This window comes from Eublepharis macularius, chromosome 4 (genome assembly GCF_028583425.1).
Source record: "Eublepharis macularius isolate TG4126 chromosome 4, MPM_Emac_v1.0, whole genome shotgun sequence".
Classification (NCBI taxonomy): Eukaryota; Metazoa; Chordata; class Lepidosauria; order Squamata; family Eublepharidae; genus Eublepharis; species Eublepharis macularius.
In genome coordinates, this window is record NC_072793.1 from 167,932,443 (window position 1) to 167,949,959 (window position 17,517).

The 17,517-nt window shown below is 46.9% G+C and overlaps 1 protein-coding gene across 1 annotated transcript; it reads right to left on the reverse strand.

Annotated features, from left to right (window-relative positions):
* Nucleotides 1-1,740: 1,740 nt before the first annotated feature.
* Nucleotides 1,741-16,036, reverse strand: LOC129327787 (zinc finger and SCAN domain-containing protein 12-like). Its single transcript, XM_054976540.1, has 6 exons — nt 15,395-16,036; nt 13,701-13,818; nt 7,623-7,705; nt 6,717-6,843; nt 4,841-4,936; nt 1,741-3,271 (listed from the first exon to the last, which is right to left on the reverse strand). Exons 1-6 carry the CDS (start codon nt 16,034-16,036, stop codon nt 2,640-2,642), a joined length of 1,698 nt encoding a protein of 565 aa, XP_054832515.1. The 3' UTR covers nt 1,741-2,639.
* Between the last annotated feature and the right edge of the window lie 1,481 nt (nt 16,037-17,517).

A 17,517-nucleotide genomic window follows, 5' to 3' on the forward strand; every position in this document is an offset into this window, starting at 1 on the left:
ATGTGTGGGCAGGTGCTGATTTCTCTGATTCTTTGGTGTGTGCTTAATAAACATTGCATCTGTATCAAGAAATTATTGGCTGGTTCTCTCTGTTTCCTTCCCTCCCCTTTGGAGAAAGATCCTGCTGGGGCGGGTTGGACATGGCCTGGGCTGGGTACATTCTTTTAACTGGACCATCCAGCTCAAGAGATTTTAGAACATTTGTAAGACGGCCAAACCCAGAGAGAGGGGAGAAAATCTCACTATGTTCCAGAGACTCAGGTGTTCCTTGAGAGTAATTAATTCTGAGTTGCACAATACAGCAAGAACCAAGCCAGAGAGGATTGTGGGTGTCTGTTTTCTTGTCCTTTCCAAGATCTGATTACACCTAGGAAGGAACAACTTTATGATTATCATAGGAGAGATGAAATAATATAAATTTTGACCAACTGGTCATTGCGGTTTAAGTTGTTGTGCTCCATAAGACCGATGAATTTGTAAAGGTTGATCGTATTGTGTTTGGGGTTTTTGTCTCTGTATCCCCAGAGGAAATGTGGGGAAATGTCTATAAATGCTGTGCCTGGTTGCTTCTACCTAGTGATGATCCCCCACGGACGGTCCACTTGACAGTTTCCCCTGCACTTCCTTTGCCTCAGTCTCCATGGTTGTTATTCACCCTCTTGCACATCACTAGAGCGTTTTTCTGGGGCTACGCAAAGGGCTAGATATCTGCCTTTTTAATGACAACTGGGGATTCAGAGGAACTAGGAGTGATAGATTATTATTGTGTTAGAATGTCCACGTAAGACCCCGTCATGCACCCTCTCTGCCACAGCCAGGTCTCATTCAATAGCCACAGGCTCAGGTGAATGTGGCGTCCCCCGCATGGTGTGGTCCCTTCTGCCTCTGGTCACCCCTTCCCCAGAAGCAAATGGAGAACCAGAATCTGGTCTAGGCAGAGAAGCACATGCCTGGCAGTCCAAGATGTCTTATGTTCTAGTTGTGCTCTGGAGGAAGGTACACCAAATCAAGGCTCTAATTTTGACCGGGGTGGAGGTGGGAATGGGAACTATAAGCTCCCTTGAGAACCCTTCCACTTTGCTTCAATATTTGTTGGCTCCACTTCTCTTACCAATCAGTTCATGGTAGAGCCAAGAAGCTCCTTAAACTGTTTTTAAAAAAAATTTAAGGTCTGGAGACTCTGCTGCCTCCTTAAGAGCTAGTGTGGTGTAGTGGTTTGAGAGTTGGAATAGGATCTGGGAGACCCAGGTTCAAATCCCCGCTCTACATGGAAGTTCACTGGGTGGACCTTGGGCCCGTCATACACTCTCAGGCTAACTTACCTCACAGGGATAGTTTTAGGTGTGTAGCTGTGTTGGTCTACAGTAGAACAGCAGGATTTAAGTCCAGTGCACCAAAACCTGCTTACCCCACAAGGTTGCTGTGAGGATAAAATGGAGAAGGGGAGAATGTTGTAAGTCATGTTCAGTCCCCGTTGGGAAGAACAGTGGGGTACAAATGAAGTAATTTTTAATAAAATTGTGAGCTTCCCTGTTCCTGCTTTGTCCCAGATCCACTGCCTGCTTCCATGTTGGCAGGTGATTCCAGCTCAGCCTAGCCTCAGTTGCCAACTTGCAATGTTTATGCTATCTAAGCCAGCTGGCCAGGTACAGAATGGGACATTTATGAAAGGAAAAAAAGCCTTTCTGTGTGTCCCACCGAATGGAAAGGCAGAGATTAAACACGGAATATAATTTCCTATTAAAATTTAATCTCTTTACACATTACACATGGAAGAGTTTAAGAATGCTGTACGAGAGAGCAGTTATTTCTGCCAAGAAGGTAGAAGGGGTGGGGTGGGACTAAACTCACACTGTTCAAGTTAGTGTATGTGTGTAAGTTTCAAGTTCACACATGCACAGTGATGCTTTCAAAAGGGGCCACTCATCGGACAAGCACACCTTTCTTTTGCCCACACAACTCTGCCACTATGGATGCTTGGACAGAAGTGGCTGGAATCTACCCAGCACTACAAGGAGACAAACTATAGTTTAGGTAATGAGCCCAGTTCATTCTCATCCCCCATTTTCTTGCACGTGGTGCCAAGATTCCTGGTTAAGGAAGCCTTCGATCGCAATGACGATTCAGTGGGACTTCCAAATTTGAGTCCTTCAGTGAACTGAGTGGCGGGGGGGCAGTTCTTTTTCACCTGCAAACCAGAGCTGTAACATACCGTTTAGAATCTAGATTTGTGGGCTAATAAACCAAATATATCAAAGCACCCAAAATTTCAGATACCATATCTAACTGTGGTTAGGAAGCTCTTAGCTGAGGAAAGTCTTCAATCATAGCTCCGTGCATGAGAGGAGGATCAGAGCCAGAGGAAATACAGGAACCAGTGAATAAAACAGGCTTGTTTTCTTTCCAAAGGAACTGGAGTTGGTTTGTGATGTTTGACTAAAACCCCCAGTGATGGAGAATGGGAAGGCATTGGGAGAAGGAAAACATTCATATGAGTGTAGTGGATGCATGGAAGAGGAAAGAAAACCATGGCATGGTGCAAATGTTCTGTAGGTCTGCACACACGTTCACTCCTAAGTGTCCCCTTCTCTTTTTGGCCCTGTCCCCTCTCCACCTGCCACAAGTGCTTGTGGATTCCATTACGTCTCTCCTGTGTGGATTTTCAGATGCGCGAGCCACTTGTTCCTCCATCGAAAGCTTTTCCCACAACCAAAACACTTGTATGGCTTCTCCCCTGTGTGAGATCTCTGATGGGAAAGTAAGCCATCGCTCCGACAGAATGTCTTCCCACAGTGGGTGCACTCATAAGGCTTCTCTCCAGTGTGAATCCGTTGGTGCCTGGCCAGTTTAGCCTTGAGGCGAAAGCATCTCCCACACTCTGAACATTCGTATAGTTTCAGGTCTGGGTTCGCTATTGTTTTCTGTCGGGCTTTTCTCTGAGACTGCCCCCCAGGCTCTGTAATACTGGGAAGGTTCTCTTCCAAGCAGTGCCTTGGGTTTTTAAATGGCCTAGAATAGCAGTCGTAATTGGCATGTGGGTCCACTGTAGCTTGTTGCGCATTCCTAGGGTCTTGTGCCAGCTCCATGGATTTGTTCGGAGCCTCTTCTGGCTCCTTTCTTCCATGTTGCCCCTCAGAGTCATACATTTGCTGACACATCTCAGCCCAATAAATCTCCCCTTGCTCTATTCCCGGAAGCTGACTGTGCATTTTCACCGGCTCAGTCTTTTCCTGCTCAGAATTCATACCGATCTTAGCAGGCTCCACAACACCTGCGGCAGAGAAGACAGAAAACAGACGTAAATATTTCTGGTCACTTAAATATCCTGGGCTGAAGGCTATTTTCCCCACTTCCTCACTATGTTGTGGTGCTTCTGTGCACCTTCCAGGTTTTTCCCGGCTTTCCTGCAATTTTTCTCAAACCTGCTTTGCAGCAATTGTTTGGGAAAGACTGCAGCAAAGCTGGGCTGGCACCCATGTGGGTGGGAAAGTATGGATCCTTCCCAGTTCTACTACTACCAGTGACAGTTTTCCTGCCCCAGTCCCCCATGCAGGCCATTTCTCTCATGCGTCCAGAGAGTTTGGTTTTTGTTAATTAGCAATTGAATATCATTATAGTGTTATAATATTTATTTTATTTACTTCATGTACTCTACCTTTCTCCCCAGTGGGGAACAGAGGAGCTTACATGGTTCTCCTGTCCTCCATTTTATCCTAACAACAAACCTCTGAGGTAGGTTAGGATGAGAGTATGTGACTGACCCAAGTTCTTGTGGCAAGCTTCCATGGCAGAGTGATGAGTGAACCTCTACGAAAGGGTACAAAACCCTCCCATGATGCGTAAAAAAAAAAATCAATCAACTATATGACTAATAAGATAGCAGTATCCTATAACATAATTCAGTAAGCGGGTTTCTGATGACTCACCCTGGATCCCATGGCTCAGGCACGCTCCTGAGCCCCTAGCAGGGATGAGAAGTGAGTCCTCAGAACTAGCTTGCCCAGGAGGCCAGCGCGGCAGCAGCACGCTTCTTGCTCCCCTCCTCCCCTCTCCAGCTGTGTGGTTCAGCCCGTAGGGGCTGAATTCAGCAGCGGCCAGGTGCAGGATCCGCCCAGCTGCCTCCTTCTCTCCCTGATGTCCCCACGCCTCCAGCCCACCCGCTCAGTCCAACCCAGATCGGGGCACACCAGGTGGCTGGGAGGCACAGCAGCGCCCGGCTGCCTCTTTCTCTCCACCCTACCTGCTCCTCCAGCCCGCCTGCCCAGTCCAACCCAGATTGGGGGGCACTGGGTGGCTGAGAGGTGCAGCAGCGCCCGGCTGTCTCCTTCCCTCACACTGCCTCCAGCCCACCTCCCATTGCAGTGCTGGGGAGGCAGCAGTGCCATTTCCAGCCACCCTGCCCTCCCCTCATCGGGGTGCTGGGGAAGGGGTAATGCCTGCCTGGCTGCCCTGCCATCCTCCGCCCAATCAGGGCAGAGGGGGCAATGTCTGGCTCTACTCTGCTCTTTCTAGAGCCCGTTGTATTGTTTCCCCCCTACAGGCTTTGTTCCTAGTTTTCATATAATAGTGCAATGAAATTAAAGTGCTTTTGTGCAAAAATATGCATTCAAAATTGAAAATACTCTTCCTATTAAGTACAATAAATAACTGCAATAAATAACATTAAATACATCAATATAAATATCTGCCCTCTACAGGAGAACTGGAAATGCAGGAAGTGAAACCCTAGGGAAGCAAATACAATAAGACCTGACCACCTCTGAAGTCCAGTGCTATATTCCCAGTCTCTTAGAAAACCAGACCCCCCCCCATCTTAAACCCCCCCCCCATACAAGTTTACCTGGAAAAGCCACACTGTCGTCGCAGCCCAGGACAAAATTCACTTTCTCTTGTTCCAGATGGGAGATGTTCTGTGGTTTGGGTATCACGAGGCCTCCTTTAGACGAACAATTACATTGAGCAACGAAAACTTGATTTATTGAGGCTGGCTGCCGGGCACGCGGGAGTTTTATTTATCCTATTTCCATTCTACCTTTCTACCAATTCTGGGACTCAAATACTGAATTTAGCCAAGAAAGATATTTTGTAATGGAGATAATTTCAGGTGGGTAGCTGTGTTGGTCTGTAATAGAAAAGCAACTTTCGGGTCCAGTAGCACCTTAAAGACCAACTAGTCGGTCTTTAAGGTGCTAGCGAACTTGAATCTTGCTGCTTTGTTATGGAGGAAGAGGATCTTCTTACAACACTTCACTTAAGGGGGAAGAGGGGGGTTCCTGCTTCCCAGTCATGAGGCAATAATATTAGCCGGTTTGGTTTTTATCGCCTCTTAAACTCATGCATCAGCTCCTAACACGAGTTCCCAGCTGTAAGGAACAATCACATCGGTTTTCTGCTTATTCCCTAGTGTTGCCAACCTCTAGGTAGGGCCTTGAGTTTTCAACCGACCTCCAGACTACTGGAGATCAGGAGGAAACGGCAACTTTGGAGGGTGGACTCTATGGTAGCTCATTCTTGCTGGGCACACTCCTTCCCCAAACTCCACCCCAACTCTCCAGAAATTTCCCAGCCCAGAGCTGTCAACCCTACCTCTGTCTTCCCTGGGACCTCTGTATCACAATGGGTGCTGGAAGCAGATCTGAATTACTGCTGGCTTTTAGGTTCGCAAAAAGAAGTGGCTGTTTTGTTTCTGGCTTCTCTATCCCAGTAGCCTCTGGAGCATCTAGATGGCAGCTATTCCAAATGAAGTGTTTAAATACCACAAAAGGGGTTAGGGATGGAAGAAGGGAGAAAAAGCTAGGGCTACCAGCTCTGGGTTGGGAAATCCCTGGAGATTTGGGGGCACAGCCTGTGGAGGGGGAGATTTGGGGAGGGGGAGACCTCGGTGAGGCATAATGTCATAGAGTCCAGCCTCTGAAGTAGCCATTTGCTCCAGAACTAATCTGCATAGTCTGGCGATTATGTGTAATTCTGAGATCTCTCCAAGCGCCACTTGGAGGTTGGCAGCCCTAGGGAGACCCCTTAATAAAATTTGCAAGCCACACCTCCCAACACAAACCAATTTGCCCCCACTGACGACTTTTAAAATCAATATCAAAATGAAGCTTCCAGAAAAAAAGTCAGGGGAAAAGGCTTTCGTGTAATCCAAGCAATGTCCAAATGCTCTCTGGAATAACAGATTCTTAACTTATCATTCGGATTCCATTAGATAAGAAGCCAGACCATCTTCCCTCCCAAAAGAGTTCCATAAACTAGGTGTCACCAATAAGAATATTTATTATTCATTCACTTCATTTCTCCCCAGTAGAGACCCAAAGTAGCTTACATCCTCCTCCTCTCTGCCATTTTATTTTCCTAACAACCCTGCGAGGTAGGTTAGGCTGAAAGTGTGTGACTGGCCCCAAGTCACCCGGCAAGCTTCCATGGCAGAGTGGGGATTCAAACCTGGGGCTCCGTGATCCTAGTCCAACACTCTAACCACAACACCGTGCTGGCTTTAAGAAGCCCTTGTATCATGCAGACTTCTTTCTTATATCAGCTGGCAGGGGAAGAAATAGAGCAGCCCCCTCCAAATGATTTACTTGGGCAGGTTGGGTTGCATGGGATACAAAATAGTTATTTCTACCACCTTACAGCTTTGTGCCATAAATGACCCTCCCGTGGTGCAGACCTGCTCTTCCCTTCAGTAACAGATGCTGACCCCCACAAAAGATGGTTACCTGAAGAGACGACCTCCCCCAAGTTCTCCTGGGTGACTTCCCACCTCAGAGGTTTCTCAGAAGGATTTAGGACAATCTCCTGAGCCTCATCTACTGACAGAGGTGCAGCCTTCAAACTCACAGCTCCCTAAAACAGCAAAGCATTCGCCAGTCAGACCGTGGGGCATCGGTACATCCCCCTGCACACCTTTCCTCTGGGGAGCTCAAAGCAGTCTATGGGGTTCTGCCTTCTTCCCTGTTTTGTCTTCACAATAATCCTGTGACGTAGGTGAAGCTGAAAGAGTAGCAACTGGTCCAAGGGGTGTGTGTGGGAGGGGAGGGCTTCACGGTGGAGTCAGGATTTGAACTCAGATCTCTCAGATCCTAGTCCAACACCGAAATCACTAGATTTTATGGCACACATAACCACATTTATACGAGAGCTGGTTAAGTGGAGTGGCCTTGTTCTCACTGGGGCAGCAGACTTACATCTGTGGGGGGAAGAGAGGGGGCTCACATGAAGGATTGTTTCTCCACCCGTAAGAACAGCAAGAAGGCATTCCCTTAACTTTATTGCTGATATGGGGTCACCTTACAGCACATCCTCTGTTAAGTCGTATCTAAGCGAACTGCCTGCTTGCATTCCTCAGCGGGATGCAGTGCGATATTACACCTTACAAACACCTGGGAAACCTGCTCTCTTCCCTTTTTGTCTTTTTAAACATTGTAACATCCAGTCTGCTAAAGAATTCTGCTGACGTTGAAAGCTTGCACTGTGTTTTGCGTCAATTAGGAGGGTCTGAATAAAAGGTTTTTGATGGATGTTGTTCTCGTTTTTGGATTCTGCACGGACCCGTATGGCTTTACAACTTTTCTGGCTCAAGCTGCCCTTCCCTTTGCTAATGACCCCTCCAGAACTTCCCATACCTCAATCATCCTAGCACTGGCCATTTCTTGCCTTTCTGGAGGAAGTGACGGGCTGCGGATCATGCGGTCTGTCATTCCCATACCTGTGTAAGAAAGAAACACACACCAAAAAGGAAGACTGGTTCATCCTCCCATGCCACAAAAGAAAAACAAAGAACACCTCTAACATAATCCCAAATGGATCTCCTTGACCGAACTCTTAAATTTATCAAATTATCTAATTATTTAAGAGTAAGAGCTGTTGATTATTTTATGCTACCTGCTATTCTGCTTATCGGATGCTATTGGATCCCAGCCACTTTTTGAGAATAGTTTGTGTACCTGCTCCATTTTATTCTGTAGTTAATGCTGCTAGTTTTAGCAATTGTGTCTGTTCCTGTGCTGGATATTTTACACTGCAGTCCTGAACAGAATTACCCCCCTTCTAAAGTTAATGGGTTTGAAGGGCATAACTCTGCTTAGGACAGTGCTGTTAGAATCCATTTCATTTATTTGTTAAATTATGTGGTCGCCAAGCTGCCTGAAGATCCAAATAGCCCAAGAAGGTGGGATACAAATATGCTATGGCCCCTATTTGAGTGTATTATGTGCTGACATCACTTCTAACTTCCGGCAACCCTATGAATTAATTATTTCTAAAATGTTCACTCTTTGACAGCCTTGCTCAGACCTTGCAAACCGAAGGCTGTGGCTTCCTTTGTTGAATAAATCCATCGCATGTTGGCTCTTCCTCTTTTCCTACTGCCTTCCCGTTTCCTTAGCATTACTGTCTTTTCCAGTGAGTCTTGTCTTCTCATGATGTGACCAGAGTTACAATATTAAAAACAGCTCAAGAGTCCAGCACTCTAACCACTACTCTACGCTGTCACATAAGTTCTGCTTTTTCCCCCTTTTTCCTTCTGCTGTTCTACAATCTCAGCTCAACTGTATTACTTTGCATCGCAAGGAATCTTTGCTGTTAGTTTCTCCCCAATGTAGCATCCTTCTCCCCTCCTCTATCTTATCCTCATGACAACAAAGGCCTGTCAAGTTAGGCTGAGAGACTGTGACAGGCCCAAGGTCACCTAATCAGCTTCCCCAGCATAGTGGGGATTCAAACCTCCCAGAGCCTAGCCCAGCACTCTATCCCCAATACCACATTGGACATAGCCAGTGATATAAAAGACTGAAAGCCAGAGAAAAGAGGGGAAAGTGCCAAAGCTTGGGTGAAATGGCCAAAAGGGCCTTATCTTGACAACCTTATTATCTTCCTGCCAGTCGTATCGGGGCACAAGCTGGATCCTGGCCCCAAACCTGAGGGAAGATGTAGGTTCTCTTAGTTATCTTGCACACACAACCATGAGGGGACAGAGCCTCTGAGGGGGACAAAGGGATGATTTGGATCTTTGCAAACTTAGGTATCTTCCTGTGAGAAACTGGGGTGCAGAGGTAAGAGTACCGAACGCGGAATCATAAGATTCAGGTTCGAACCCTATCTTTCACCAGAGAGTTCATTGGGTCTGCCCTTGAGCTAGTCTTTCTCTTTGCCTCCTAAACTCCTCTGCAGGCCTGTTGTGAGGATCGGAGAACCGGGCATGGCAAAAAGAAGGATAAAAACGAGATAGCTCTAAAGCAATGGCAGTGAGAGAGAGAGTGTCACCACAGAATAATTATAGAAGGACCCATAACTAGGACATCAGCATAGAGAACAACTTTACCCCGATAGCTGGTGGCTTTAGTGATCCTAGGTCTACTTCTTGATGGTTAAATCATCCTTTTTATATTGGTCTTGTGCTCCAATATAAAATGTAAAGGATTTGGCATTCATTTATTTATTTTATTTACTTTATTTATACCCCACCTTTCCCCCCAATGAGGACCCAAAGTGGCTTACATCATTCTCCTGCCTTCTGTTTATCCTCACATCAACCCTGTGAGGTAGGTTAGGCTGAGAGGGTGTGATTGGCCAAAGGTCACCCAGTGAGCTTCCATGGCAGAGCGGGGATTTGAACCTGGGTCTCTCAGATTCTAGTTCAACATCTAGCCACATCTGGCTCTCTTTTATGCGGCAAATTGTTTTAAAGCATTGTTACTTTAACATAAACATTTTTGCTTTCGTAGGCTGCTTTTTATGCTACTTAGCTATAATTCAGGTATTGCTTTCTACTTTTGCAGCTATGGTTTAATGGGGGGTTTTTTGGAGTATTTATTGTTTTATGGGCTTTTAATGTGATGGAATTTGCTGACAGCTACACTGGGGGAAATCTATTGACGGTTACAAATACCTCAGCAGAAATCAATAAAATAGCCACCTGCCTTCAAAGGGTTTCCAGTGGACCTCAGCGGACAGGCTAGTTCATTTCAGAAAAGATGGTCCTTTAAAAGAGACCCACTGGGTCGGACCAGTGGTCCATTTAGTCCAGCATCGCACTTCACACAGGGGCTAACCAGCTGCCCTAAAAGGCCAAGAAACAACATATAGAGGCTGAGGCCTTCCCTTGATGCTGCCTCCTAGTACTGATATTCTAAGGTTTGGGGGCTCGATATATGGAGGTTTCCTAGATAATATATTTTACATCATATTGCTAGAAGGCAGTCTTAGAGGTAATTCTTGACCTTGAAATTTCAGCCTGAAAATAGAACAAAACTTCAGTCACTTCCCCCTCTCTGCATATGCGACTTCTTGCAGTGTCAGTAAAAGAGCATTAACTCCGGGAAATTGGAGGCGGCTGGAATGTGGAGTCTTATCAATAGCCCGAGGTCACAGCTGCCTACAAAGAATAATACATCAAACCTCTAGCAGAATGTACAGCCCCTCTGCCCCTGATAAACCAGATAAATCTGGAAGATAAAGGAAAATGAGGGGCCTTTTCCCCTTATCTGTAGGTGCCAAAAGTAACACCATAGCTAGCTGAGACCCCCATCTCAAGGTTAGGAGCAGTCCCTTGGCCAAGGTAACCAATCCCCCCGGGGCCAATCCTGGGGGAGTAGGGCAAGAAGTGCAGGAAAGGGGGTATAAGAGCCTTGGTAAGCCTTACTTCAGGGTCTCCCTCCCGTCTTTTCCAGAGGCACCCTGCTTCAGCTGCTACGGTGCTTCACCCTCCCCACCTCCATGACAATGCGACTGGCCCTGCGGTGCAAGAGAGACCCGAGTAAAATCCAGGAGCATGAAGAGATATCTGCTTAGCCTGCTGCAATGCATTTGTCTCTGCCTTTGAGCTTCAATAAGGTGGTGTCACTGTAGTCTATTGGGATTCCATCCCCCTGGCTCAATGTCCTGTCTAGGACTCTGCTGGTTTTAAGACTGCTTATCTAGTATCTAGTGATGAGAGTGCAAAACAGGATGGGATTTTAATGGTGTACCACCCACTCTGCCTGAGCTGGCAGTGGTGGCCTTGGAGGTGGTGTTGAGGACTCCTAGGTTGCCTGTTTAGGGGGCGGGCTTTGACATACATGCCAAGGTTACCTTGCTGGGAGTGGCTCAGGATTTCAGGGCCTCCATAACAACAAGGGTCTCCATGACAACCAAGGGCCTGTCTCAGATAACAACAGGCCCCACACACTGCAGATCACACTTGATCTGGTGATCTGAAGGTGGGGGGATCGAAAGTGGTCCCCTTATCATAGACAGATCACTAATTACTGTGTTTTAGACTTACGTGGGTAACAATCCCCAGGGGTGGTAGGATCAATTAAGATGGTCCACCCCCATAGCCTGGTGGATCCAGTTGGTTTTCAGATGGCATTTTAGGAGATTTTCCTACTGATATGTTTGGAGCTCCTGCTGATGCCATGATTGACCTCTGGAATGAGAAAATGACCCGGACAATTGACATGACTGCTCCTTCAGGTCTAAGAGCCTGGGCAGCCCCTTGGTTTACAACAAAGGAGATGGCTAGTGCAACAGTAGAGAAAGGTTCAGGATAAATCTGACAGGACACTGGCTAGAGTTCATTTTAAAGCCTGCGCTGTGGCAGTGATAGCAGTGAAGAAACCATCTTTCTCCCCTACCATTGTATCCACACAGTGTAGACCTGCAGGACTCTTCTGGGTGGTCAAGGGTCTATTGCACTCTGGTATACAGGAGGAATCGGACTGCTCTGCAGTCCACTGTGATCCATTTTACCAAATATTTGGCGGATAAAATTTCTTGCATCTATTCTGAATTGGATTCTACACTAGCACTGGAAGGATCTGATACTCCTAGGGTGGCAATTTGTCCACTTGTGTGGGATACTTTACAGACTGTCCAGTCTGAGGATGTAGACAGGATTTTTGGATGTCTGAAACCTACCACCAGCTTTTACAACCCTTGCCCTTCCTGGCTGCTTAAATCTGCAGGGGGCTGGTGGACTGGATCGAAGAGACAGTAAATGACTCCCTGAGAGAGGGGGTGGTTGCCCCTGCCTTGAAGAGATCAGTGGTATGTCTATTCCTCAAGAAACCTACTCTGGACCCAGGAGAGTTGAATAATGATCACCCGATCTCAAACATACTCTTTTTTAGCAAGGCGATTGAACAAGTGGCGGCTTGGCAACTACAGTGATTCCTGAATGAAGTGGACTGTTTAGATCCATACCAATCTGGTTTCTGGCCTGGTCATGGGACTGAAATGGATGCTCTGATGGATGAGATGGGTCAGGAGATGGACAGGGGGTGTTAGACCCAGCTAAATCTCCTGGACCTTTCAGCAGTTTTTGATATCATTGATCATGGTATCCTTCCGGACTGCCTTTTGGGGTTGGGACTGGGACACGGTGTTGTACAGTGGTTTCAGTCCTACCTCAAAGGCAGGTTTCAGAGTGTGGTTCTGGAGGACTGCTGCTTGACCTCTCAGCCTCTGGTTACAAGGTTCTGCAAGGTTCCGTCTTGTCCTTCATGCTTTTCAAAATCTATGTAAAGCCGCTGGGAAAGGTAATCCAGAGATCTGGGCTGAGTTGCCACCAGTAAGCAGATGATACTCAGCTCTATCCCACACTTCCAGCAGATCCCAGGGAGGCCGTGGAAACCCCAAACAGGTACGAACAAGCTGAAACTGAATCCCAACAAAATGAGACGTGCTGCTGGTTGGGGCGGGGGGCAGTTTGGCCTAGGAAATGGGATATCTCCTATTTTAGATGGAGTTGAGCCCTCCACCACCACCAAAGGAGCAGGTTCATAGTTTGGGTGTGCTCTGGGATTCCAGGCCTTCTGTTGGATAAACAGCTGGTGGCAGCAATGGCCAGAGCTGCCTTTCACCTGCTGCGGCTAGTGAACGAACTGTGGCCTTTTCTGGAGGGAGAAGATCTTGCCACTGTGGTGCTTGCCCTGGGAACAGCTAGATTAGATTACTGCAGTGAGGTCTACGGGCCCTTAAAGACTGTCCAGAAGCTACAATGTGTACAGGATCCAGAGGACAGGTTGTTGATGGGAGTGGACCATATCACTCTAGTCTTGTTCCATCTGCACTGGCTCCCAGTTTGCTTCCAGGCCAATTTAAGGTGCTGGTATTGACCTTTAAAGCTCTATATGGCTTGGGGCCAGCATACCTTAAGGACTACCTTCTATATGAAACAACCTATCCACTCTGATCATCTTCATAGGCCTTGCTTTGGGTGTCACTGCCAATTAAGGCTAGATAGGTGGCAACCTGAGAAAGGGCCTTCTCAGTAGTGGCACCAAAACTTTGGAACTCCTTCCTCAGGGAGAGTTGTCTGACTCCCTCTATCCTTGTCCTCCCTCAGCGAGTGAAGACTTTCTTATTTTGTTTGGCACACCCTTACGAAATTTTTATTGGCCCTCCTCACTGGTTGTGTTTTTATCAGGTTGAATAAATATTTTAAATGCTGTTTTAATGTTCAAAATATTTTAATGTTTGGAAGTTCATGGTCCAAGGGTGGTTGGAAAGGTGGCATAGAAAGGTTTTACCTAAATAAATAAAGTTTTCCTACTTGAGGCTGCTACCCCTCCCCATGCCACAAAGCAGGACAAGATGGCCACTGCCTCTCAAGTGCCTGGTCAGCCACACCTCAGGTTTGGGAGCAGCGGGGCTTAGGCTAGCTGAGCCTCTTCCTTTTGCTATTTAACGCCAGGGGATCTCACAAATCAGTCCTTTCTTACCCATTGAAAAAAGTTCCACATCATCTTTCTCATTCTGGATCTGACTCTGTGAGGAGCCCAAAGGAGCATCTTCTGCCTCCAAGGAATTCACTGGCATCTCTCGCAATGGCACCTGAAACTGCAATGAAGATTGATGGATATTAACCATAATAGCTAAATGGAACCTTCATGTTCAGAGGCAGTACTTCATGGACTTCTGAATACAAGTGGCTGGGGAGTGACCCGTCGGTTGAGGGCTGTTGCCTTCATGCCCTTCTTAGAAGCTTCCCTGGAGCATCTGGTTAGCCTCTGGACACACAAGATCTGGAATCAGATGGACCTTTGTTCTGACCTAGTAAGGCAATTCTTATGCCTCTCTGGACTTGGTGGCCCAGAACTGGGGAAATTACTGCTTTGGTAATGTTTAATGTACTTATGCGCTGCCTTTTTCCATTGTGCCCATAGGTACCATAGCTAGCATTGCCAGCCACCTGCAGACAAATCCTGGGAGCTTTTCGCCAGGAGCCCAGGCGTGGGAGAGCTGGCCGCCCTAACCATAGCACTTGCCAGACATTTTCTGTTGCCCATTTGCTTCTTTCTCATATTTATTTACTTATGTACTAACTTCATGTATACCCCACCTTTCTCCCCAATGGGGACGTTGTTCTCCCTTTCTCCAATTTATCCTCACAAGAACCCTGTGAGGTAGGCTAGGCGGAGGAAATGTGACTGATCCAAGGTCACCTAGCAAGCTGGCATGGCAGAGTGGGGATTTGAACCTGGATCTCCCAGATGGGAGACCTCCAACAAAGACCAAAATTGCAGAGGCAGGCAATGGCAAACCACCTCTGTTAGTCTCTTGCCTTGAAAACCCCACTAGGTCTGCTATGAGGTCTGCTAAGTCTGCTATGAATTGACAGCACTCTCCACCACCACCCGGTAACCTATGACACCCATTTTGTATTTGGCCTTGGCACTTAATGGCAGCCATTCTATGTTTGGTCCTGGCCCTTCATGCCAGCCATTTTGCCATGGTGCCCACTAAACAAAATTCCAAAAGTGCCTACAAGTTCAACAAGACTGTGCCTTCCCGGACTAGACTCAGATTAACTGAATGTCAGCAAGACTACTGCATCATATGCCTTCCATCTAGGCAGGGCTTTTTTTTCAGCTGGAACGCGGTAGAATGGAGTTCCAGCACCTCTTGAAAACGGTCACATGGCTGGTGGCCCCACCCCCTGATCTCCAGACAGAGGGGAGTTGAGATTGCCCTCTGTGCCGCTCGGCGGCGCAGAGGGCAATCTAAACTCCCCTCTGTCTGGAGATCAGGGGGCGGGGCCACCAGCCATGTGACCATTTTCTCCAAGGGCAACCCACTGAGTTCCACCACCTCTTTTCCCAGAAAAAAAGCCCTGCATCTAGGGTTGCCAACTATGGATGGGAAAATTCCTGGAGATATGGGATGGAGCTTGGGAAGGGGGCCTTTAGCAGAGCATTGTACCATAGATTCCACCCTCCAAAGGAGACATTTTCTCCAAGGGAACTGATCCCTGTAGATGAGAGCAATTGAAATTCTAGGAAATCTCCAAGTCCTACCTGCCAGTTGGCAACCCTGCTTCCAACTATGCCCTGGGTCTGTTTCTATTCCCCTACAGCAATTAAATTTACATTCTGCCCTTGCTTGAAAATCTGGGTATGAACTATTAAATACTGACCTGCCACATCCCCAGTTCATCCCCATGCTGGCTCATGAGGAAATCTTCTGCCAGGGCTGCAGCTTGGGTGCAATTCTCAGGGCCACTGGCTCTGATCCAGCTCTGCAGCTCTGGTGGCAGGATGGCCAGGAACTGTTCTAAGATCAGCAGCTCCAGGATCTGCTCCTTTGAGTGCCTATCCGGCCGCAGCCACTGGTGGCAAAGCTCCTGTAGCTGGCTGTAAATCCGTCTCGGGTCTTCCACCTCCCTTGAGCGGAACTGTCGGAAGTGCTGGCGCAGGGTTTCCATGCGGTTAGCTTCCCCACGCAAGATGGCCGCCTTCACTTTCCCATAATCCTCCTTGTCTCTGGCCTCCAGGCTGCCAAAGGCCTGCTGGGGTTCTCCATTCAATGCCGGCAGAAGCCGGGCCACCCACTCTTCCCTGGGCCACTGGCAGGCTTTTGCAACTTGTTCGAAGGAGGCCAAGAAGGCCTTGGTATCATCCCACAATTCAGGCTCCACTGGCGGTGGGTTCCTCAGTACCAAGCAAGGGGGCTGGAGTGGTTTCAGAAAGTCCTGCCAATGACCCTCCCAGTGCTGTCGAAGCCTCTTGCACTGTTTCCATTCCATTGCTTCTGATGCTGTCCATCCTGAACGGTCCATCCTCCATTCAGGTGGAACCGCAGGGGGGACATCTCCAGGTCTCTCTAGGGCTTTTTCTAATTCTTGGCCTCCCACAAGCTTTCTTCCTTCCATTTTGACCCTTGCCTGTAGCCTCTTCCTCTCTGAAACAGGTCTTGCTGAGAGAAATTCGATCCTATTCAAAATCCTCACGCACAAGACACAGAGCGGCCAAAGGATCCTGCTTCTGTCTTCCTGGCTGGCTCAAGATCAGTCCAAGAAGCTGGCCTTCCCCAATGTTGACAGGTCTTTTCATTCAGACAACCACTGCAGCTCAAGGGCCTAAGACCTTCCACACAGAGCTTCCTCCAAGACCATCTTCTAGGATAGCAATTCTTGGTTTGCTAAGCGGCGGTGATGTAGGGTGGGCCTTCCTGAAAGTTTCAGAAAAGAAAGGCCTGAAAGCAATCAGCTTTCTGCAAAGTCAAAGAAATCAATCCCTTGAGAGATGATTGGATCTCCTTCTAACTATCAAGATTTCCAGAACAATGGCTAGGTGCTCATGGTAAAGGGAAGGGGGTGGGGGATAGCTTCAGGCTGGCATCTCCAGCAAGAAGCTGTTGGCTGTAATCCGCCCTGAGCCTGCTGATGCGGGGAGGGTGGAATCTAAATTGAATTAAATAAATAAATAAATAAATAAATGGGTTTGATCCTATCAGGATCTGGGAGTGATTAGTTCATTTCAGAAATTAAACAGGAGTCAGATTTTGAGGCTAACAAAAATTAAAGAGATCCAGAGGAGTTAGCTGTGTTAGTCTGTAGTTGCAAAATTAGTTTTGCATCTGATGAGGAGAGCTGTGGTTCTCGAAAGCTTATGCTACAATAAAGTTGGTTAGTCTTAAAGATGCTACTGGACGCTTTACTATTTTAAAAATTAAACAGTTCAGGAGCACCTTAAAGATCAACAGAGTCTTTCAGGTGTTTGGCACTCCTGCTTAATTTCAGTACAATTAACACTGCTGTCCTTCCGGACTTCATACAGGTTTTACTTCTTTGGTGCAAGAAAATTCTTTAATCCCCTTCACTGAAACACCAAGTGAATAGGTTAATGAAGGGAGACATCTTTTTAAAGCTTGATTTATTCATTTATTCAATTGTTTTTACAAAAAGAATTAAAAATTAAGTTGATTTTATTTGCATTGTTAGGTTACTGAAAATGAACTTGGTCCAACAAAAGATGCAGAATTAATATGATTTATGTTTTAATTCTGTGTACATTGTGTGCAATAATATTAATTTACACGTATTTTCTTAGGAATCAGCTGTATCTCCCCTGCAAGTTTGTATGGTCGATCACGGATGAAGAGAACTTTATCAAAACACATTTGGTTTCTAATCTTCTGATTGACAACATGAGAGGTTTTTTTAAATGTTAGGATGATTTTCTTACACATTTATTAAAAATTACTTATTTAGTTTAGAATTGATTAAATTTATAGTGCTTACATACTTATATAGTTTCT

What these genes read in the sequence shown, in the direction of transcription:
- LOC129327787 (XM_054976540.1), bottom strand. Translation starts at nt 16,036, where the DNA reads ATGGACCGTTCAGGATGGACAGCATCAGAAGCAATGGAATGGAAACAG. An exon ending in ATGAACTGGGGATGTGGCAG is followed by an intron (nt 13,819 to 15,394) that starts GTCAGTATTTAA and finishes TCTTCATTGCAG; the next exon opens with TTTCAGGTGCCATTGCGAGA. An exon ending in GGGGGAGGTCGTCTCTTCAG is followed by an intron (nt 4,937 to 6,716) that starts GTAACCATCTTT and finishes GTTCGTCTAAAG; the next exon opens with GAGGCCTCGTGATACCCAAA.